At 37.6% G+C, this 18,952-nt stretch overlaps 1 protein-coding gene across 1 annotated transcript in view; it reads left to right on the top strand.

The window, feature by feature from the left end:
- The window catches only part of LOC145779688 (uncharacterized), an 87,229-nt gene that overhangs the window by 18,950 nt on the left and 49,327 nt on the right, over nucleotides 1–18,952 (top strand). Inside the window, exons 21-44 of the mRNA XM_082591324.1 lie at nucleotides 245–338; nucleotides 1,232–1,354; nucleotides 1,757–2,055; nucleotides 2,384–2,556; nucleotides 3,339–3,441; nucleotides 4,084–4,195; nucleotides 4,874–5,031; nucleotides 5,598–5,751; nucleotides 5,983–6,098; nucleotides 6,550–6,691; nucleotides 7,120–7,271; nucleotides 8,912–9,018; nucleotides 10,004–10,132; nucleotides 10,361–10,496; nucleotides 11,026–11,243; nucleotides 11,416–11,529; nucleotides 12,242–12,414; nucleotides 13,229–13,370; nucleotides 14,377–14,497; nucleotides 15,319–15,514; nucleotides 16,078–16,221; nucleotides 16,650–16,856; nucleotides 17,414–17,613; nucleotides 18,677–18,901. Coding sequence (XP_082447450.1) covers nucleotides 245–338; nucleotides 1,232–1,354; nucleotides 1,757–2,055; nucleotides 2,384–2,556; nucleotides 3,339–3,441; nucleotides 4,084–4,195; nucleotides 4,874–5,031; nucleotides 5,598–5,751; nucleotides 5,983–6,098; nucleotides 6,550–6,691; nucleotides 7,120–7,271; nucleotides 8,912–9,018; nucleotides 10,004–10,132; nucleotides 10,361–10,496; nucleotides 11,026–11,243; nucleotides 11,416–11,529; nucleotides 12,242–12,414; nucleotides 13,229–13,370; nucleotides 14,377–14,497; nucleotides 15,319–15,514; nucleotides 16,078–16,221; nucleotides 16,650–16,856; nucleotides 17,414–17,613; nucleotides 18,677–18,901 — 3,738 coding nt within the window. The remainder of the gene's footprint in view (nucleotides 1–244; nucleotides 339–1,231; nucleotides 1,355–1,756; nucleotides 2,056–2,383; nucleotides 2,557–3,338; nucleotides 3,442–4,083; nucleotides 4,196–4,873; nucleotides 5,032–5,597; nucleotides 5,752–5,982; nucleotides 6,099–6,549; nucleotides 6,692–7,119; nucleotides 7,272–8,911; nucleotides 9,019–10,003; nucleotides 10,133–10,360; nucleotides 10,497–11,025; nucleotides 11,244–11,415; nucleotides 11,530–12,241; nucleotides 12,415–13,228; nucleotides 13,371–14,376; nucleotides 14,498–15,318; nucleotides 15,515–16,077; nucleotides 16,222–16,649; nucleotides 16,857–17,413; nucleotides 17,614–18,676; nucleotides 18,902–18,952) is intronic.

Here is an 18,952-nt window from a genome sequence, read left to right as displayed (position 1 = left end):
AAAATAACATTAAAAACGTAACATTAAAATAAATGAAACTGAAAGTCTAACAATGGAACAGCAATCTAAAATCTAAAAACGCTTATTACATGTGATATTTTCACAAAAAAGTTAAGGAAATGTTTGGAGAATAATAACCTAAGTAGCCTATTTTGCTTCATTTTCTATCTGTGCAGTGACTACAAAAATGGACCATCTATTATTATTCGATCACCTTAAAGTTAATAACTTTGTGATTTCATAGAGCTACAACAACCTCAGCAATTGTTGTTTGCTGAAGTTAGTGACAACAAATTGCGGCTGGGATGGAGAGCAGTGGAAAACTCGGAGGAATATCAGTAAGTCACGTGATTCATTCATCACTTCCGTTGCGTTTCAACGCTTTATTTCGCGTTACAATAAAATACTTGGAGCTTGCACGTACAAAGTCATGCGTAAAGTGTTTCTGATCCAATCGTCAGTAGGTTAGAGTTAACAGGGGTGGGTTCAGGGGTTCCTTTTGGATCTGAGTCAAGGGTGAGTGGTCCTTTTGAGGTTCAAATTTTTTTCCGGTTGTGGTCCGTACAGGTCCAATTTTTTTTTCTCAAAATTTTCAAAATTTCCAAATTTTCAAAAGCACCACATGTCAGATTAACTCTTTCCATAGTGCATTTGATTGATGAATTGAGATTGAGGGAATCTTTGTTCTAGAACTGAGAAGCTGCAAAAACCACTGACTCAGGTTCGGTTGCCGAGTTTGACATGGTGAAGTTTCCGATTGTCAAAGTGTTGATGTCTGAGATTTTCCACAGGCTTATAACGGTAACTTGTTTTTTGGGCCCGGAAGTGTGTATGGTTGCCGACCAGAATTAGCCCCTCAACGGATCTAACTCAGACAGTCACTTGATCTGCTGAAGATGAGGTCAGATCGGTACCAGTGTCGTAAAAAACCTGTTTTAAAGATCGAGATTACGTGATTTCAACTTGCAGACGACTCTGTGTAGTTTACCGAAGATTACCGCTTGTTCAATATGTTACCACAATCTCTTCTACTTGTGAGGCTTTCATATTCTTTTTTTTCATCGCTTTGCTTCCACTGTCGTTATAGAGAACCTTTTGTATGAAGTTTGTTCTGAAGAGTATGCAGACTCGTACATATAAAAAGTCTGATTACATTTACAAAGTTATTACCTCCTTGAGCAAGTGTTGCGTGATGATTAATTGTGATCTAACAATCAGCATTGTATTCTAGTGTTGCTATCCTGCCACTGTACAACGAATCGAAACTTGCCACGTCACCAATGTCGCCTGACATGCTTGATGACGTCATAATAGTCGGCAAAGGAGAGCGAAGAAAGCGAGATACTTTACACGGGTATTGGTCTTGTGTAATTGTGTATGGCATAGGCCTAGGCTATCAGGGTGTGGTCAGTGTTGTCTATGGGAAGAACGTACTGACATAAACCTACTTCTGTTATAGAAACTTTCCGACAAATTTGTTGACACTCTTGTAAAATTTTTTATTTTGTTGTAAAGCAAGCATAAAAACCAAATAAGACGAGGCCATCACTTCTTGCTGTATTTCATTGAGATTCTTTAATTCGACAAAAAAAAAATTATCTCTTTTGCCTTTTATAATATCAGCCCTGAAAATCTAAAGGTTCAATGCAGATTAGAAATTTTATTGTATTATTTGGCCCAGACAACTTTTGATTACTTCGTTTTTACAATTACATTGTAGATATTTTTTTTTATATTTATCAATAATTTGCGTCAGAAAAAGTCGCTCGAAACGTGTTCGAAGAAGCGACGATGGTGAAGAAGACGGTGCCGCGGACGCGACTTTCATTGTCTATCAGAGCGTGACCAGGATCGCGAACAGCAGAAGAAACATTCAGTTTGTTGACGGGAAAGAAGTGAAGGTATTTCCTGATCCCGATGGGTTCTTCCACGCGAATGTGACGTCAACAAGCATCAGGCTAGCCCAGCTCGAGCCGGGATTGAAGTATCTGATGAAGTTACGAGCTATCAACAAGCACACAGACAGCTTGCCTGTAACGACACAAAAGTTCACAGGTGAATTGTTGTTAGACTTTCAAAACAGAAATGCTTTGCGTTTCAAAGAAACGGTTAATTCTTATAGTATTCTATTAAAAGGAATTAGCTTTCTGTCAATTTATCTGCTTTGATTTGGATGAATTCTTCAGTACAGTCACAATTGATTAAATTGTTGCTATTGGTTTTGATATGTTGTTTTAGAATTTTCAACATTTTATAACCTTGCAATAAAAAACAAAAAGTGAAATGTGAAAAAGTGTTTTGCAACAAAGTCAACCATGTAGATTGGTTTCACTTCTGACCATCATAAAATTCAAAATTAAACCAAGTGTGGCTTTGCTTTTAGAACTGAAAAAACCTCAATCAGTTGAAACACGCAAAGTTACCAACTCGACACTGCTTGTTAAGTGGCGTCCAGTAGCAAAAGCAGTCTATTACCAAATACACGTCTCTCCTGAAGTCAAGAGTAAATTTATTGCTCCTGAAAAATCCGGACTAGGAAACACAACGAATACGGAGGTTTGTGAGTTTGCAGGCTTGTCCATGGGACATTTTTTTCTGTCCCATCCCATCCCATAGCAATTCATGCCTGTCCCGTCCCATCCCATCCCATCCCATGGGATTCCCATCAAAATACAATTCAATAAATGTCATAAAATTTATGGAAATTTAAGTCTAATGTGTACTAGATAGGACTAAATGTACAAAAAGAGATACAAAACGACAAAATTTATTGACTTTGTTAACTTTAAAGTTCAGAAAAGTTGTCTATCTATGACAATTCATTATCATTGGCACTCATATTCCGAGTCACTGTGCTCATTCAGCAAATTCATGGGAAATGGAATTCGTGCTGTCCCATCCCATCCCATCCCATGGGACATTTTTCATGGACAAGCCTGTGAGTTTGATACCAGGAAAAGATAGTTCAGAAGTGCTCTTTTAAATGCTGTAGAGTTTGTTTAATGTTTTATGGAATAAACTCATTTGTTATGTTTAAGTGTTCTTTTTAAAGCTTCTCCATGGCTTTACTTAATTTTACTTGAAAAGTTTTAACTTGACGCTTACGTTGGATTGGTTTGAAAAAGATGATCTGCTTTTCAGAGATGATTAAGCACAACAACTACTGTAGATTTTTTGTTCAGAATTAGGATTAGAGTCTTATTGTAACACAATAGTCATGCCTCTCAATGGATTGAAGCCTTTTTTCAGCAATTAATACTTTTGTAAATTTAAAATTTTATGACATAAACACGATTTGGTGTTTAAACTTTTTAACTTACCAGTCATCACTTTTATAGATCTCCATTGAAGGACTCAAACCAGATACCAACTACACAATCAGTGTGCTTGCAGGGAACAGCCACGCAAAAAGCAAAAAGTCTTTTATTTGGAAAATAACAAGTGCGTTTGACAGCAACACGTTGTTGTGGTAACCAATAAAATATAATTTGGGTAGAGAGGTAACTTTTTTAAATTAATTAACAGTTAAATTTTTAAACAATTAATTAATTTCACCTCTCAAATACTTGACCCGTTGTGCTGCGTGATTTTTAGTTATCAGTTTGTGGTAGCTAGTTAAGCAAGTTTTTCAAATGTTTAAATTTGTCCATAATTTGTTGCGATAGTGTATTATTCTTTAGTGTTTCTTTTAAAAATATTTTTCTTATAGGCTTGAAAAGGGCTGTATGGCTAGCCGAAAACCTTAGCTTATAGTTTTTGTTCTTTTGTTTTTATAATGTTAAATGTGGTGTTGTTGCTGGTTACGTCTGTTTATAACCAATAAAAGGTCATCAAAATCTAATATCCTGCTGGGTTGAAATCTTATACGCTGAATCTACACTAATGTGTCATTTAGTCATGTGGCTGAGTTCCAAGAAAGAAGGTTTGATAAACTCAAATGGAAATTAAAGTTGCATTTGAAGGCAACGGAGCGCTTCTCACACTTGCATTCTGGAACAAACTTCATTTTGTCACTGCTCATAAAATTCCTAGTTTCTGCAATGAAACATCTCACTTCGCTTCTAATATTATTGTGCATTCCAGAGTTATCTCCTGTTGAGGGTCTTCGCATTGTGGACGAATCAGTGAAGCATGACCGCTTCTATATCAAATGGAATCAAGTGTTGTTTGCAAGTCGCTACGTCATTGTAATATCGTGAGTTATCGTATTTGATTGGTTGAATGACATTGCATCGTAATGTCACTATGCTGAATTCAGAATAGTGTGGTTAAATTTCATATTATTATTACATTTTACAAAATACAAAACTGTATTTGTTTGAAGTCGTTCATGAAAAGCAATATTTTTATTTTTATTTCAATTTTAACCCATGAAATTACTGTACTGTATTATCATTATATCATTTGTTGCACTATATTATTATATTATATAAAACTATATGCTGTGTTATTATTTCAATGGAATAAAAATTGTCAACACTACGAGGAGTAGCTATACTTAATGTAAAGCACAAAGCCAGCAGACCAATTTCAATCAAGCAAATTATTACAAACCAAAAAAACGTTGCAGCCTGTTTCAATCTATAAAGGATCATTACAATGGTCCTTATTCAAGTTAATTAATTATTATCAGATAAAACAAGATATACTTTTATTGTATATTTATAAAGAAGTTTATTTTGTGTTGGTGATAGAAAATAAAACTATTCCGTCGTATTGAGAAAGTTTTTAAAAGTTAATTTTGGAAGCTTCGTGTGCTTGTACAGGCTTTGAACCACTGACCCAGATCCTGGTACTAACATTGACACTGCGGTTGCACTTGCACACTTGGTGATGTGAATTGTGATTACCATTCAACCGATATCATTTCTAGACCGCCAATGATAGACGGAAGAAGCCGCGTCATTGTCGATCATGGCGCGACGGAAGCGACGATTCGAAATCTGAAGCATGGGACACGCTATCACGTGACTGTCAGCGCGGAAAATAGACGCACTATCGGAGTGGAAGAATATGCCATCCAGTATACAAGTACGAATGACTTTGAAGTGTATGCTGTTACATGTGGTAACCAATGTTCTCTCTAAGGTGCGCAATTGCGCAGTAAAATTACACTGGATCATATGAGCAGTGAACTGTTATTTTTGCTAACTTAGAACGCTATAGCCTATATAAAAATTTAAAAATAATTAATTGGCAAACGCCGTTTTAAAACCATAATGCGCAGAAAAAAATATTTTGTGCAGTATAAAATTTTCTTGAAAGTAACACTGTTGGTAAGGCAGAATTGGACTTTATCGATCAAAAATAATTTAAAATTCCAATATACGGTCAGCAGGAGCAAGCTGTTAGATTAGTTTTCTGATATTGTGGGATGATGTGGCATTTGTTGAGCATGAATTTTTGTAGTCCTGACTTACTGGCCCAATCCTCATCTGAAAAACATTGAATTAGTAAAAAAATGCTTTGACTGATTTCTATCAGTTATTTTTCACAATTACAATTTGGATATTGAAACAGTTTTACTTGCAATTATTTTATTTTGTAAGTAAACTATAAAGGCATTTTTAAAAATTTGCTGTAAATTTTATCCACAGGACTGCTCACGCCACGAAACGTCACAATCATCAAGTCATCTGTGACGTCAAACAGCTTCACGGTTCGATGGTTTCCCGTCCCAAACGCGGACAAGTACCGGATTGAATTAGACAATCGGACAGACCGGAACGCCAGAGTGTTTTGGGAGAAATCGTAAGTGTGAGACCATATAATGGCAACAAATTAATCTAATATACAGTACAAACAGCCTACAATAATTAACATACACTACTGTATCGTTATATATTTTATTCATAGTAATTTATAATATAATTAAATCTAATTTATGTGTAACAATACAATGATAATTTATTTTATATTAATGACAACTTAGTAAATTTAGGTTCAAACAACAAAAATTAATGTATTACTCCGCTTCTTCAGCCCACAAACAAATGTTCTTGATCTTTCTCCTGGCCACCCCTACACTGTACGAGTGATCGCTGAAAACACGAAACAAAAGACATTCAGCGATCCAGTGTCGTCAAGTTCTTTCACAAGTGAGTTGATGTTGCAAACATAACAGCACCAAGAAAGTCTCATCTTGAGAAAGTTTGGAACTACTAAATCAAGTGACAATTTGTTTAAAGTTGTCATCTATAACTGCTCTCTCGAGATTGAAAAGGTTCTTGATTGATGTGACTATCATGGGCTTGCAAAGCATGGTTGAAAGGTTTTTGATAACTCGCTATTAATCGGTTATAGATACATCAAGGTAATAAGGAGCTCTCTTCGCCAGTATGATATAAAACTTGGCCATAATTGAATTACAAAAACACTTATCTTGTAAATTGGAAACAATGAACATAGCGATCTGTATCGGTCGCCATGGCTGTGACAATCTTGACATATTATAATTGCGGCTGATGATTCCTAATGGATGTAGTCAATGTGGATGACCTGAGCACGTCACATAATTTGCAAGAACTAACTTGGAAAAACTCATTGCAGAGCTTGAAACCCCGACCAACTTCATCATTCGCGATGATGACATCACCGAATCGTCAATGCTGGTGACGTGGGACCCGGTTCCCCTAGCAACCACGTATAAGGTTCGAGCAGTAGTGGAAAAGAGAGAGCACGACCATCACAGGTATGGAATGCTTGGAACAATTCACTGGAATGCGAACCTCAGGATAATTTTATAAATAAAATTTTACGTCTCAATTTTAAATCGGGCACTTGGTAAAATTGTTCACGATGTGACTACACCATAGGTAGCCTATTATGAGTGAAAGCCCTTTATGCAATATCTGCGTGCACCCCACAAATTTTAACTTGGCAGAGAAACACGCCCTCAAGAAATGCGCTACATGTCTTTTTTTTAATTTACTTTATTTCTTAAAACAATTGTGTAAATTTTCACTTCATATTACATTGTTCCTTCTTTCTTGTACTTGGATTGTCCAGAAACACTGTTGTTCAGGCAATTGAGTTTTAGTTTCACATTCAGAACCGCTTTCAATCAAAAAAAGTAAGCTTAATACCTTGTTAGTTTTTTAATGAATATGTTTCTTTCAGAGTTTTTCTTCAAGAGGACATAGTGGAGTTGGCCGTTTTGACTACGTCTGCAAACGTATCTTCTCTTGACGATGCGTCCTACTATTACATCAGAATGGTTGCCTCGAACAAAGACACAGAAAGTTTTCCCGTATCAACCCACAAGTTTACAAGTTAGCTTGTCTCAATGTCAAATATTTAAACTGTGCTATAATTGAATGGAATATCTCTCACAAATTTAAATCACAGTGAATCATCTTGCATTCAATCATCTGCGCTGGTGACATTTAAAATTATTCTTGAGCAAAACATCCACCATTGTGGTCTACTAAGCATCATGTGAAATAAAGTCTTGATATAATTATAATTATATTCATTTAATCATAGCTTGTTACGTCAGTGTCGGACACTGGCGTGAAAAGCTATGCATGAATCGTTATATGACATCATACGCCGACTGAAATCAAACGATTCATTCGTGCCAGCCGTTCAACTTTTGATCAACGAGACAAAACATCTCTGTTGCTAATTGGGCGGACCCAAATTGAAAATCTGAATGGAAACCAAGCGCCTCCAGACTTCATTCGTTCATCCCTGATGCCGACACCCGCCCCACCGGCCTGACCCTACAAAGGCAGGCGTTGGTGTGCCTCTATAACGTCTTCGTACGGGCGTCGCGCTTTTCCGCTCAACCATGCACCAATAATCTTTTCCTCTTTTTGTGAATGTGGTGCTGAGGAACATACAGCAAACCACAACATCAACAACTGTACCAACTTCAAACCACCTAATGGAGTGGAAGGTCTGTGCGTCTTGGATGATGAAACCAAAGATCAGTTGCTTTCTAGCAGCCTTCCAATGTGATTCAGTAACATCGTGAACCTGGGGTAGTAAAGCGGTAGACCCTCGGCCCCAGAGTTTTTGTTCGCGTCAAAATAACTTTTTCGTTGTTCTCCCTGATACTTTTCACCAATACAAGATTCTTCCAGTAGTTCAACAAATAAACTAAGCACCAAAAACCTCGCGATTTAAATTAATACATCATGCCCTTCCACAACACCGACCAATCAACGATAAACATTTTAACGGAGTAGCAGAAGTTTTGAAATAAAAAAACTCCCTCCTGATGGAGAATCAATCAAAAATCAACTCTTCCAGGCTTTGACATGGCTACCAAAAAGTTATGGTACATTGCAAACCGCATAAGAACAAAATAAACTAAAGGAAATGACAACGTTTACCGACAACTCAACCAAACTTCTCAAAATTCAACGTCCCAAATTAGTCCACAGACCATCTCATATTAGAATGCCCAGTAACCAAGCTTCAAGCAGGATATCACAGCCCACAAATACAACAACGTCTTCATGGATTGACCAAGTGAAAACTGCTTGAACTTATAGCGTCATACGAAACAACAGCAGCATCCAATGAATAATGAAGCTATTGGCTCCACTTCAGTCTTTTTAGGACAAAATAAGGTGAAGCCTTGAGATGCTTCAACTTGTGAAGAAAAACATGCTTCAAATAAAGAAATTCCCAAATGTGGCCATTCCGTGATTGATGCAAAATCATATTTATGCCCATATATTGCTTGGAAACTGGAAGCACCTATAACGTACAAGCTGCAAACATTTTGCTATTTGCGTTCAATTAGTAGAAGTGAATTGAAGTTAATTTAAAACCGACCTTGTCATAACAACCTACAAACGTTTGCTGAAACGAATCCATCGTAGGCTATAGTGAAACGAAAACGCTTTGGTCAATTACATCATTGATGGTTTCAGACATTTACTGTATTTTTCTTTCGCAGAACTTTATAAGCCTAAAAACTTAAATCTTCTTGAACAATTCTATATGGACACTGAAGCTGAGATTGAATGGAACACTGTGGAGAAAGCGGATTATTACATGTTGACCGTAAGAATCTTGTGAAGTTACTAAAGTATCAGCAACATCTTGACACATCTACACTAAATTGTCAAACAAAACTAATGTTTTAAATTGTTTGTACCACTTACTTGTTAATATATGAAATCATGATCCTTTCACCGGGTTACATTGAATGAATACATTTTTAACGTCCATGGGAATAACCCTCGAGAATGTCCTAAGAAGCGTTGACTAGATTACGTTAGAGAAGATCTGCGGATGGCAGAAGCGCAGCTCGGTCGACCCTCGGGGGCGGTGTAATGGAGAATTACCATCACAGAATAGAACCCAATTCACAGTCCTTCCCAATACCAACACCCCGCCTGGAGCAGAACTACCCCGGAAAGAATGGGCGAAGCTCAATCGCCTGCGGACTGGAGTGGGCCGTTTCAGCAGCAACATGTTCCAGTGGGGCCTCGCCGATTCACCATCTTGTGCGTGTGGCTCAGATTTTCAAACTGCACACCACATTATTTATCAATGCCCTGTATATCGACCAAAAGATAGACATGTGGACCTAACAACGCTCGATGAATACACAATCCATTGGCTGCTGCGCCTGGATGTAACAACATGATCTGTAGCGGCCTCAAACGCAAGAAGAAGAACAGAATAGAATATTGTTGGCCATCAATCCTCGGAATGCGGGAGAACAGAAGAAGTTAAATCGTAGAGATGGATAAACACAAAACATAAAAAAAACGCAATTTTCAGATCTCCCGTATGAGGAAAACATCATATTGCGTTACATCATTGTGAGTTACATGAATAGAAATTAAAGACACACAATTATTTGTTATTTACACATGTAAACAACATCACTTTTGAGTCGTTCTAGAAGGGAGTGCAAGAACTGATTGGTGATTCCAATGTTTCACAACAAAAGTCATTAAATTAGAGGTGTCTTTGTTTTAAGTACAAAAATAAAACAGAATAGACTTTCATTGTAAAAGATTTTGCTTTTTTTATATAGATCTATGAATTCTTTAATGAAACACTAAACGCCACCACATCACCCCAGCTCTATGACGATTATGACGTCATCCAAGAAGACGTTGGCAACACATCTGAAGTTTCATTAAACGGAGCTCTGGAGTTTGTTGTAAGTTGCATTCTAGATTGACTTTGCGACACGTATTTAAGATTTCTGTTCTATTTCATCCGAGCCGAGCACAATATCTGACATAGCGAAAGAAGAAATTTCAAAACTAAAGAACCACAGTTCAACTTTCATTGTTTGACGTTGAATAGCGCTTCAAGCTCAGCTCTCACTTATGTGACATCTCCCAAGAAGCCAATTCAATTCAATTTCATTGTCGATTCAATTTAGAAATCAATTCGGGTGGACTTCTATCACTACCATACCGTGAATGAATTGAAGCCAGAAGTTTACTACCTAGCAGCAGTGCAAGCTCTCAATGTGGATACGAAGAGCGACAGCTCACTTTTGAGTTTTCAGACAAAATGTGAGGATATTGCTTTGGCGGTTTATGTAAAGAAATTCTTCTCCTTAAATCTTTGCTTTTTAACTTTTCATGTCATTTTAATTGCACTAGCACCTATTTTCGTTAATTGCTACTTGATGAAAAACAAGCTTGCTTTAGGTTTATATGATTTATGGCCATCGGTGATGACTGATAATTGAATAATACTTTATTGAGTCAGTGGTTGAATACACTTTCAATTAATAAAATGGTGTGTCTTTGTTTGTGGAGCAACTTGGGCTCCTATCCAGGCTCTAACGTTTAGAAATCTTGAATTGCAACCAACTGCCGGGTTTTTTGAAAGAATCCTCCTTGTTGCCCGTAAGCAATTCCCTCACCCCGTAGGGTAACTGGCTGATCCCGCAACACGAAGAACAGAATGCTCCGCGGTTGCGAACGACGTCGGGGAGGTACTCGTAGGGCTATTAAGAGGCACAGTGTCTTCCGTTATAACCTATTGCATCACAAAGATTTTAGGTGACATCATAATCACAATATTATTTGCTTGCAGCGTCATGTTCAGGCGACTATCACTTCTTTCCGAACACGCATCTTTCTCAAACCCTCCCAAGACGCGCCATAACGAACTCTAGTGAGGAAAGTTGTCTTGAAGAGTGCTGCCGCGAGAGGGAGTTTGCGTGCCGCTCAGTATCGCTGTCCAGATCGACACAAGCTTGCTTATTGTTTGGGGAGGACCGCAACACCGCCCCTCCTCTAGCTATCAGCAGAGTGAGTACCTTGAGGAGTAGGTTACTGAATCCTACTTTTGTATCCTGAATTTATTCATTACCGTTATTTCGCCTTCTCTTTTTGTGGTGTTTTGTATTGTGTTGGTTGAGATGTTCAGAACCGAAAGGAAAGGTTCTAAAAAAATTTTAAATCTATTTTGCATCTGCTTCAGGACTACGACCACTATGAGCGCAAGTTCTGGAGAGAAGTTTCTGGATTTCAGATCCGATCAATCACGCACAACAATGTAGCTGTTATGAATGAAACAGTGGAACTCACACTGACCGTAAGCTGTTACTACTGACACTTCGTATTGGTCTCAATTATGTATAAGTCTTGGCGTCATGCCAGAGTTGGGTAAATCTTGGTCTGGCAACTCATCTGTAGTCATTTCAAGTATAAAAATTCCATGAACTTGCTTGCCTGGCAGACTCCTTGGAGCTCGCAAGCCTTCATACGACGACGACGTGTCCATAGGACCTTAGGACCTATATCAACAATAAATGAAATTAGTCGTGTTTGTTTACTTACAAGATTTATTCTTAATCAATAATGTAAAGCTGATGAGCTTTGATTAAAGCACTGAGAGAAAAATATAAAAATTTCACTCACAATCCTTTGATCAATCAATTGATATTTTTTGTGCTTTTGAAAACATATTGTTGTTTCTGTCTGATTTGAAACGGTCTCTTCAAGATTGGGAAGTTTAATGGTTTAAATAACGTTATGGCATGTACAATAAATGTGAATTGTGTATCGTATTGATAACTCGTTGTTATATAATTTATTAGTAGTTAATTGTTTTTGATAGATTTAGACAGGCCAACTGCCCTTGGAGGAGTAAACGTCGGGCAGTGGTAGAAGGTGTGATCCTGCTGTCTGTTCCTCAGCACCACAGTTGCATGCCGCAGATGTTGATAGGCCCCATTTGTGCATCAAGGATGCGAAGCGCCCAACGCCTTCGCACGGGTGTAGCATTTATCTCTTGCTTTATTCAGTTTGTCTACCTGGGTAAGTCTGGATGCGTGGAATGGGACTTCGGGGACGGGGGTAAAGCTTATCATTCCATACTGGACACAGATTGTTCGTACCTATGCGAGGAAAGCCTGGATATGAATTGTACAGTTGTTCAAACCGAACCCAGCCTGAACGAGAACAAGATTGTTGTACTGTAAGTACGTGGTGTCTAACTGACTTCTAAGCAATTGAATGGACCCTTATCAAATAGCAGTTGATTAAATAACTTCAAATACAAAAAATTTTATTTTGTTGAAGACCACCATGTTGTTTCAAGAAAAATCGGTGTTGGAAATGCTGTTAATGACATTAAATTTCCAAAACTACAGCTATGTAAAACTTTTTCTTGGCTAAAGCTAAACATTTTAAAGTTTTCAGGAATTTAACATCATTAAATACAAAAACTGATTGTTGCTTCTGACCTCCGCATTGTAGCGTTGATAAGGAGGTCCAGGGGGTATCGCGGTACTTTTTAACCCGGCTCCGGGATAATTTTATAGGCCCGTGACCTTTTCAAGGTGCCCCAAAACTTGAAGAAACCACCAAATATTTTTGGATTTAATGCATTTTTCTTAGAAGTGTCTTGGTTTGGTTTTTGAATTTTTATCCTCGGACTGACAAAGCCTTGATAGGTTATTCCTGGTAGTTTCGCATACTTGTAGAGGCTCTTGACGCAGGGCCGGTTACCGAGATTGGCGGAGTGAAGTTTTCCGATTGTTGAAGTGCTGCCAGAGAATTATTCCATTCACTAGGTGGATTGATTAAGGAGACGAGAATCTCATTGGTACCGGGCCCAAATTATCCTCTCAACGGCCCCGCCTTCATAAACTCATCTTGGTTGCTAGTGAAGTTAGGATGGAGAAATGTTTTACCTTCTACAACTGCTTAGGCTGCGGCTCAGATATAAGCAAACGGTTTTTCCTGTGACAATTTACAAAGCGCATGACATCACATTGACATCATTTCAGGCACGATTATGACATGGAAGATGTGTTCATTGTCACTGTAAACGTCACAGATTTCAAGTCGTATGAAGTGCAAAGCACCAAACTAGCAATCAACGAAAGAGGTTGCATCTTCCCCAGTATTTCCATAGAAGACCAAGGAAAAGTGAGTCTTATTAGAAGGTTGTTCTCATGGTGAGATAATGTCCCAAAATTTGTGGAAAAATCATATTAGTTTTGATCCTGTTGGGTCCAAGACCTGATCGAAGACTGCCAGTTTCTTTTTCTAATTTTATTTCACAAGTGTAGATTGAACATTCTTTTCCTAAGTTTTCCAAGCCTTCACCATACCATAACTGCGTCTGGTGTATTAATTAAACGTGCGGCGAAAGTGCAATGTTTTTCAGGCATAATTTTGCTGGTGTTGAACCGGTGTTGCATGATTGTAGCATAATTTTGAATGCAAATTTTGCAACTTTCTTTTGGAAACAAATCGCCTTGTTCAGTCATCTGTCCTTTATACAAAGAAAGATATAAATTATTGCATTGCGAAACATCAATGCAGGCTTAATTCTTTGTGTGAAATGGTTCGTGGTAATTTTGCATAATTGAAAAGACTTGCAGCTATTAATGGAGGTTTGGTCAACCAAGGTTGAAGTTTGTGCTTGTTGTTGAAATGTTGCTTTCGAAGTGTGATTGTTTGGAAGACATTCATTGCTTTGTTCAATTGCACCCACCATAAGTTGAATTATTTGGCTGATTGTGTTGTTTTCGTATGCACATCGGGATATCGGTTGCTAAAGCCAAAAGGGCTTAAACTATCTTAGTACCTTAATGTGGCGTACTGTGACCATTGTTTTGGGTGTTCACTTTTTTCAGCAAGCTTTAAACACACACTTGGTTGACAGTTTGCTCAATAGCTGTTTGTCACATGACGCCACTGGTACCTTAATACTCTGGTATCGCATTTACCATGATATCTCACTCAACTTGCTGTGATGAACAATTTCTTTGTGTGGGCAGGTAAGTTTAAACCAACACTAACTCACACTAACAAACAAATGCCAGTGAGTGCTCAGTGAATTGCTCAATGCTCATAGCCAGGTAAAAATCCGTCTTCTTTGCTGCCAATACAACGCACAAACGCTTTATGCTGTTATCGATTGTTTCAGAATCAAATTGATCCCAAGAAGTTGTTCAGATCAAAAAAGCTTCTTCTGTCAGCTACCCCTGTGATTGTCTGCAATCAATTTCCAGGCGTCGAGTTTAAATGGACGGCCGTCAGCTTTACAGGTGATTGACTATGACTGTATTCGAACGGTTAGTGTCTGAACGGTTTTAAGGAATTCAAACGCAAGATAGATAGGACTGGTCGTACATTTGTCTTGAATTTATAATTATTTGGCAGTGCATCCTATAGATCCGTAATTGGGTCTCTCTCTTCCACCAGCTTGCTGGGAGTGCAGTTATTCTCTTGCGTTATATTGCCTTTTTCATTATTTTTGCAAGATAGAAAGTTGGAATGATACCAATGCTTCTTTATCGGAATTTTCTTTAATCAGAGAATCATTGATATTGGATCGTTTACAGAGAATACAAAGAGAATACATATACAAAATAAATACAATATAATACAAAATAAATACAATAATACAATACAAAAAGAAAGAGAATAATTTTCTGTTGAGAATACAGCACTGATATATATTTGTATGGATGATATTTCTTTCAATGTGAATAGAGTCACATCATTCCATCCAGGCGCTGCAACCATTTCGCTGTGTTGCAATCAAGCGCTGTGAGATTAGTATTTCCATCTCGAGTTTCGTAAATTACGCAGTCATGCATGAAGTGACGGTTGGTGACACGTGTCCCTAAATAAGAGAAACTATACTGCAGCCTCCAAGATAACGAGCGAATCCTCAACCGGTTTAAACTTTATATAAATTGCGCTAAAGTACATTACTCATGACCACTTCATTTTAATTTTCTTTCATACAAACTACAATAATGAGAATGACGTCGTCGTGACGTCGCCATGGCTTCATGGTAACTTCGTTGTAATATCATTGTATTTCATAACAATGATAATGACAACTGCACAACATTTTCAGAGGACCTGCGCACAATAACTGGCAGCTTGTCCTTGAAGGCTGCGGGTTCTGAAATATTAGTTCCCTCTTTGACGTTCCCTCTTGGAATGTACCGGGTGTCGGTGTCAATAGAAGTCCTTGACGACCAACATGACCTGAAGAGTGAGGACTCCATTTACCTTCAAGTCCAACCATCACCTCTTGTGGCCAGAATTAAGTAGGATTTCAACCATGCATAACTTTATTAAAATATTGACGAATTTTAACATTAAGCAGCTTATTTTTGATAGTTACAATTTTTTACATACAGGTTTTTATCTGGTCAATAAATATCGCCCAACACACATTATAAAATATAAAAGTGAACTTTCAAAATATTGTTTTAACACTTCAATTAAAAGAAGTATTTTTAAAACACAACTTATTGCGATGATGGATTGAATCATAAATAACAGTAATAGCATTCAATGCACCGAAAAGTAAAGGATGTTTGTTTGCTCATAGAATACAAACAATAAATACACCTGTCAGAAGGTACTTAATTTTCTTGATTGTTTGTTCATACAATTATTGTTTGTAGCCTAAACTTTTATAATATGCAGACATATTTCTTTATTAGAAAAGATTTTTCCATAAAGAAACTAGTATTAAGAAATCTTTTGTTCTATAAAATTTTTCTGCCAACATTTTAGTTCAGACTCTCATGTTCTGTCTATTGTTACATTATTTGAATAAGCTAGTGATAATGATTCATCACAAGATCTTACTGTGTCGTCACAGAGGTGGAAGGATGCGAACTGTTGGAGCAAAGCAAGTAGTCACGTGGGACAGTTCTTCCTTGTCGTTCGACCCTGACCTGTTGAGCGATGAAGCAAAACTTGGTCTTCAGTTTTCTTGGTTTTGCAAGAACTACACCGACTACAAGTAATTTCATCATATTTTATATTTTACATCATTCTATCCGCTAGGAGTGCACAGTCTCAGTTGTATTAGGATTGTCTTCTTTTAAACAAAAGAGGCTTAAATTTATTTAAGCTAAGAGGCTTAAATAACGGTAAGAGGTTAGATTGTTGTGCAAATGCCAGCAGTTGATGAATGCAAAATAGCAGTACCATACAGTAGACTAGTTTTAGAGACTTTGAACAAAAAGACACTTTTTGTGAAGGTTTTTACATAAAAAAGATAAAAAATACCATAAAGTTGTCGATTTTGAAATTTTGCAGGTGGAAACCTTGAACCCACAACCTCTGAACACTTGAACTTTGAACTTTTGCACTTTGAACTCTTGGACTTTTAACCTATCTCGAAATTTCTATTTAGGAATTATTTTTATTGTTGCAATTTGTTTTCAGATTTCGCCCATTTTCTGTTGGAAGTTGCTTCAGTGACGTCAGTCTGGTTATTTTCACTTCGCCTGGTGTGTTCTACCTCAACACAAGCTTGATGGAGCTTTATCAAAAGTACGAGTTCTCAGTCTTTGTGAAGAAAGGCAAACGTCAGAGCGAATTCACTCAGCAAGTCATTGTAAAGGAAGGGGATCCCCCAGACTTCCAAATAAGGTTAATTTCCTTTTATCATTTTATTGAGATTTAAAACTGAATTAATTATAGATATTATAAAATAATCAACAGACGCACAATTTGGCCAGTGAGGGCAGTTATGACCAGTAGCGTTGACAACAAGTCCTGTGGGCATTTTTAGACTCGGGCCTGGGAAAATTTTAGGGGCTCGGAACATTTTCAAAGGGCCCGGAAACATGAAGAAACCACAATGTATTCTGTGGATACAGTAAGTCACTACAGTGCGTCAATTGACGTCACTGTGTTATTGTGATGTCAGTATAATCAGATATTAAAGAGCCAAAGATACAAAACTCATGTTTAGCGCTGAACATACATTATCGGCTGTTTATTTCTGGGTTGAAGAGATAATTTATATTTTAATAATTATTATTCAGTCAATTGTTATGATGTGATTGATATACATCTCAAAGTAGGGAATGGAACTGCTGAACTCCCCCTCTAGCTTGGCTACTGAAGGTATTTAAAGTAATTTAAGACAGTGGAAGTATAGTTTGTCGCTTAATATGATAATATAAGGCAGGTTACTCTGTTAGATGTGTGGATAACTGCAAGGAGAAGATGAATCCGACTCAGACTCTTGCTGTTCAAGCAGTTTGCTACAACTGCAAAGCAAAGAGGAATCCCGTTTACAAGTGGCGACTATATAAGGTTGTAAGCAGCCACATGGTGGAGACAAGGAGCAACAATGAACAACCTACGACTCCAGCTGCGACCACTGCAGGCAACAAATTATGTTTTTTATTGATATCATCTAATTTTTCATATTTTTTTCTTTAACGTTTTATCATATTTAATGTGTGCGAGAAGAATCCTTCAAAAAACTATTTTTATCAAAATCTCATTTTTCTTTACTGGCCTAACTATATGTTAGTTTGATTAGCCTACATCAAATTCAGTTGCTGACTTTGATGTAGGCTAGCTTGCTCTGCTTGGTTTTTCGCTTAGCGTTGAGCACTTTTTCTAGTATTAATAGTATTTATTGTTGTTTTGATTACATTGATGAACGTTCAATGCGGTTGTAATGTAAATTAATAGTTTACTTTAACTTTATAGTTCCAGACATCCACGATGCCACTGAGGAAGATGTTGTATTTTTGGAACAGGCAAGTCATCTTTACACATATATGCTTTAGTTACTGCTCACTTAAAACCTTAACAGCCTGTTTCGCATTATTAGGGTCATCAGAAGGAACTTATTCAAATAGAATCTACAATGTATACGCTCATACAATAGACAGATACGGTTGACATTCATAGGGCCAGTATCCGATATTTCACGTCATCTATACATTCGAAAATGACATTTATCGGGCATGTCTACCGCAAACGCGGAATTGAACACTCGGCAATGATGAGGCGACTTTCTGGTTAGAGTAACTGGGGCGTCCACGTTTGGAAATCTTCAAAAATCTTTCAACATGGACAAACCAACATTTTGTAAACTTAATAAGAGATATGGACAATCGATCATTGCGGAGACGTATGGTAGCCGACGCCTTATTCAGCCATGGCCGATGATGATGATGATGATACAACTGTAACTAGACGCTCTTGTCGGGGGCTGTTCCTATTCGCCCCCTCATTCACACTTCCGCATACCATACTTCCATTTTATAAAACATCCATATGCCCTCTAGCTCTAGTGTTATAGGCTTTCAATTTTTAACTTGGACTCATTAACAAATTATTTTATGTTTCTCGGCAGTCGAGTGTAGCAAGAATTGACAGCGATAGACACATGTTTCGCCCATGAGGCTGGGCTCATCTGTATCGCACCACTAATTCATGCCACATAGTTCTTAAAAATATTTTATTTCAGTTTGGTTGGGAAGGCAACACAACCACAGGATCGGACACGCCCATCGTCGTCCTCAACAAGAACGCTTTGATTGGTGGATATCGTTATGTGATGCGCATCAACGTAACAATGGACGGACTGGATGGAAGAGTTTATAGTTTCGCCGATTTCGACTTCCTCACTAACCTTCCACCCTATGGAGGAGTATGCTCTACAGCTGGAAGTAAGACATCGACTGTTTATCGTTGTGCCTTGATAAGAGTGTTTAAAACAA

Source organism: Aplidium turbinatum, chromosome 11, assembly GCF_918807975.1.
Source record: "Aplidium turbinatum chromosome 11, kaAplTurb1.1, whole genome shotgun sequence".
NCBI lineage: Eukaryota > Metazoa > Chordata > Ascidiacea > Aplousobranchia > Polyclinidae > Aplidium > Aplidium turbinatum.
The sequence above is the reverse complement of the archived record's forward strand: the minus strand, read 5'-3'. Positions and strand labels throughout refer to the sequence as shown.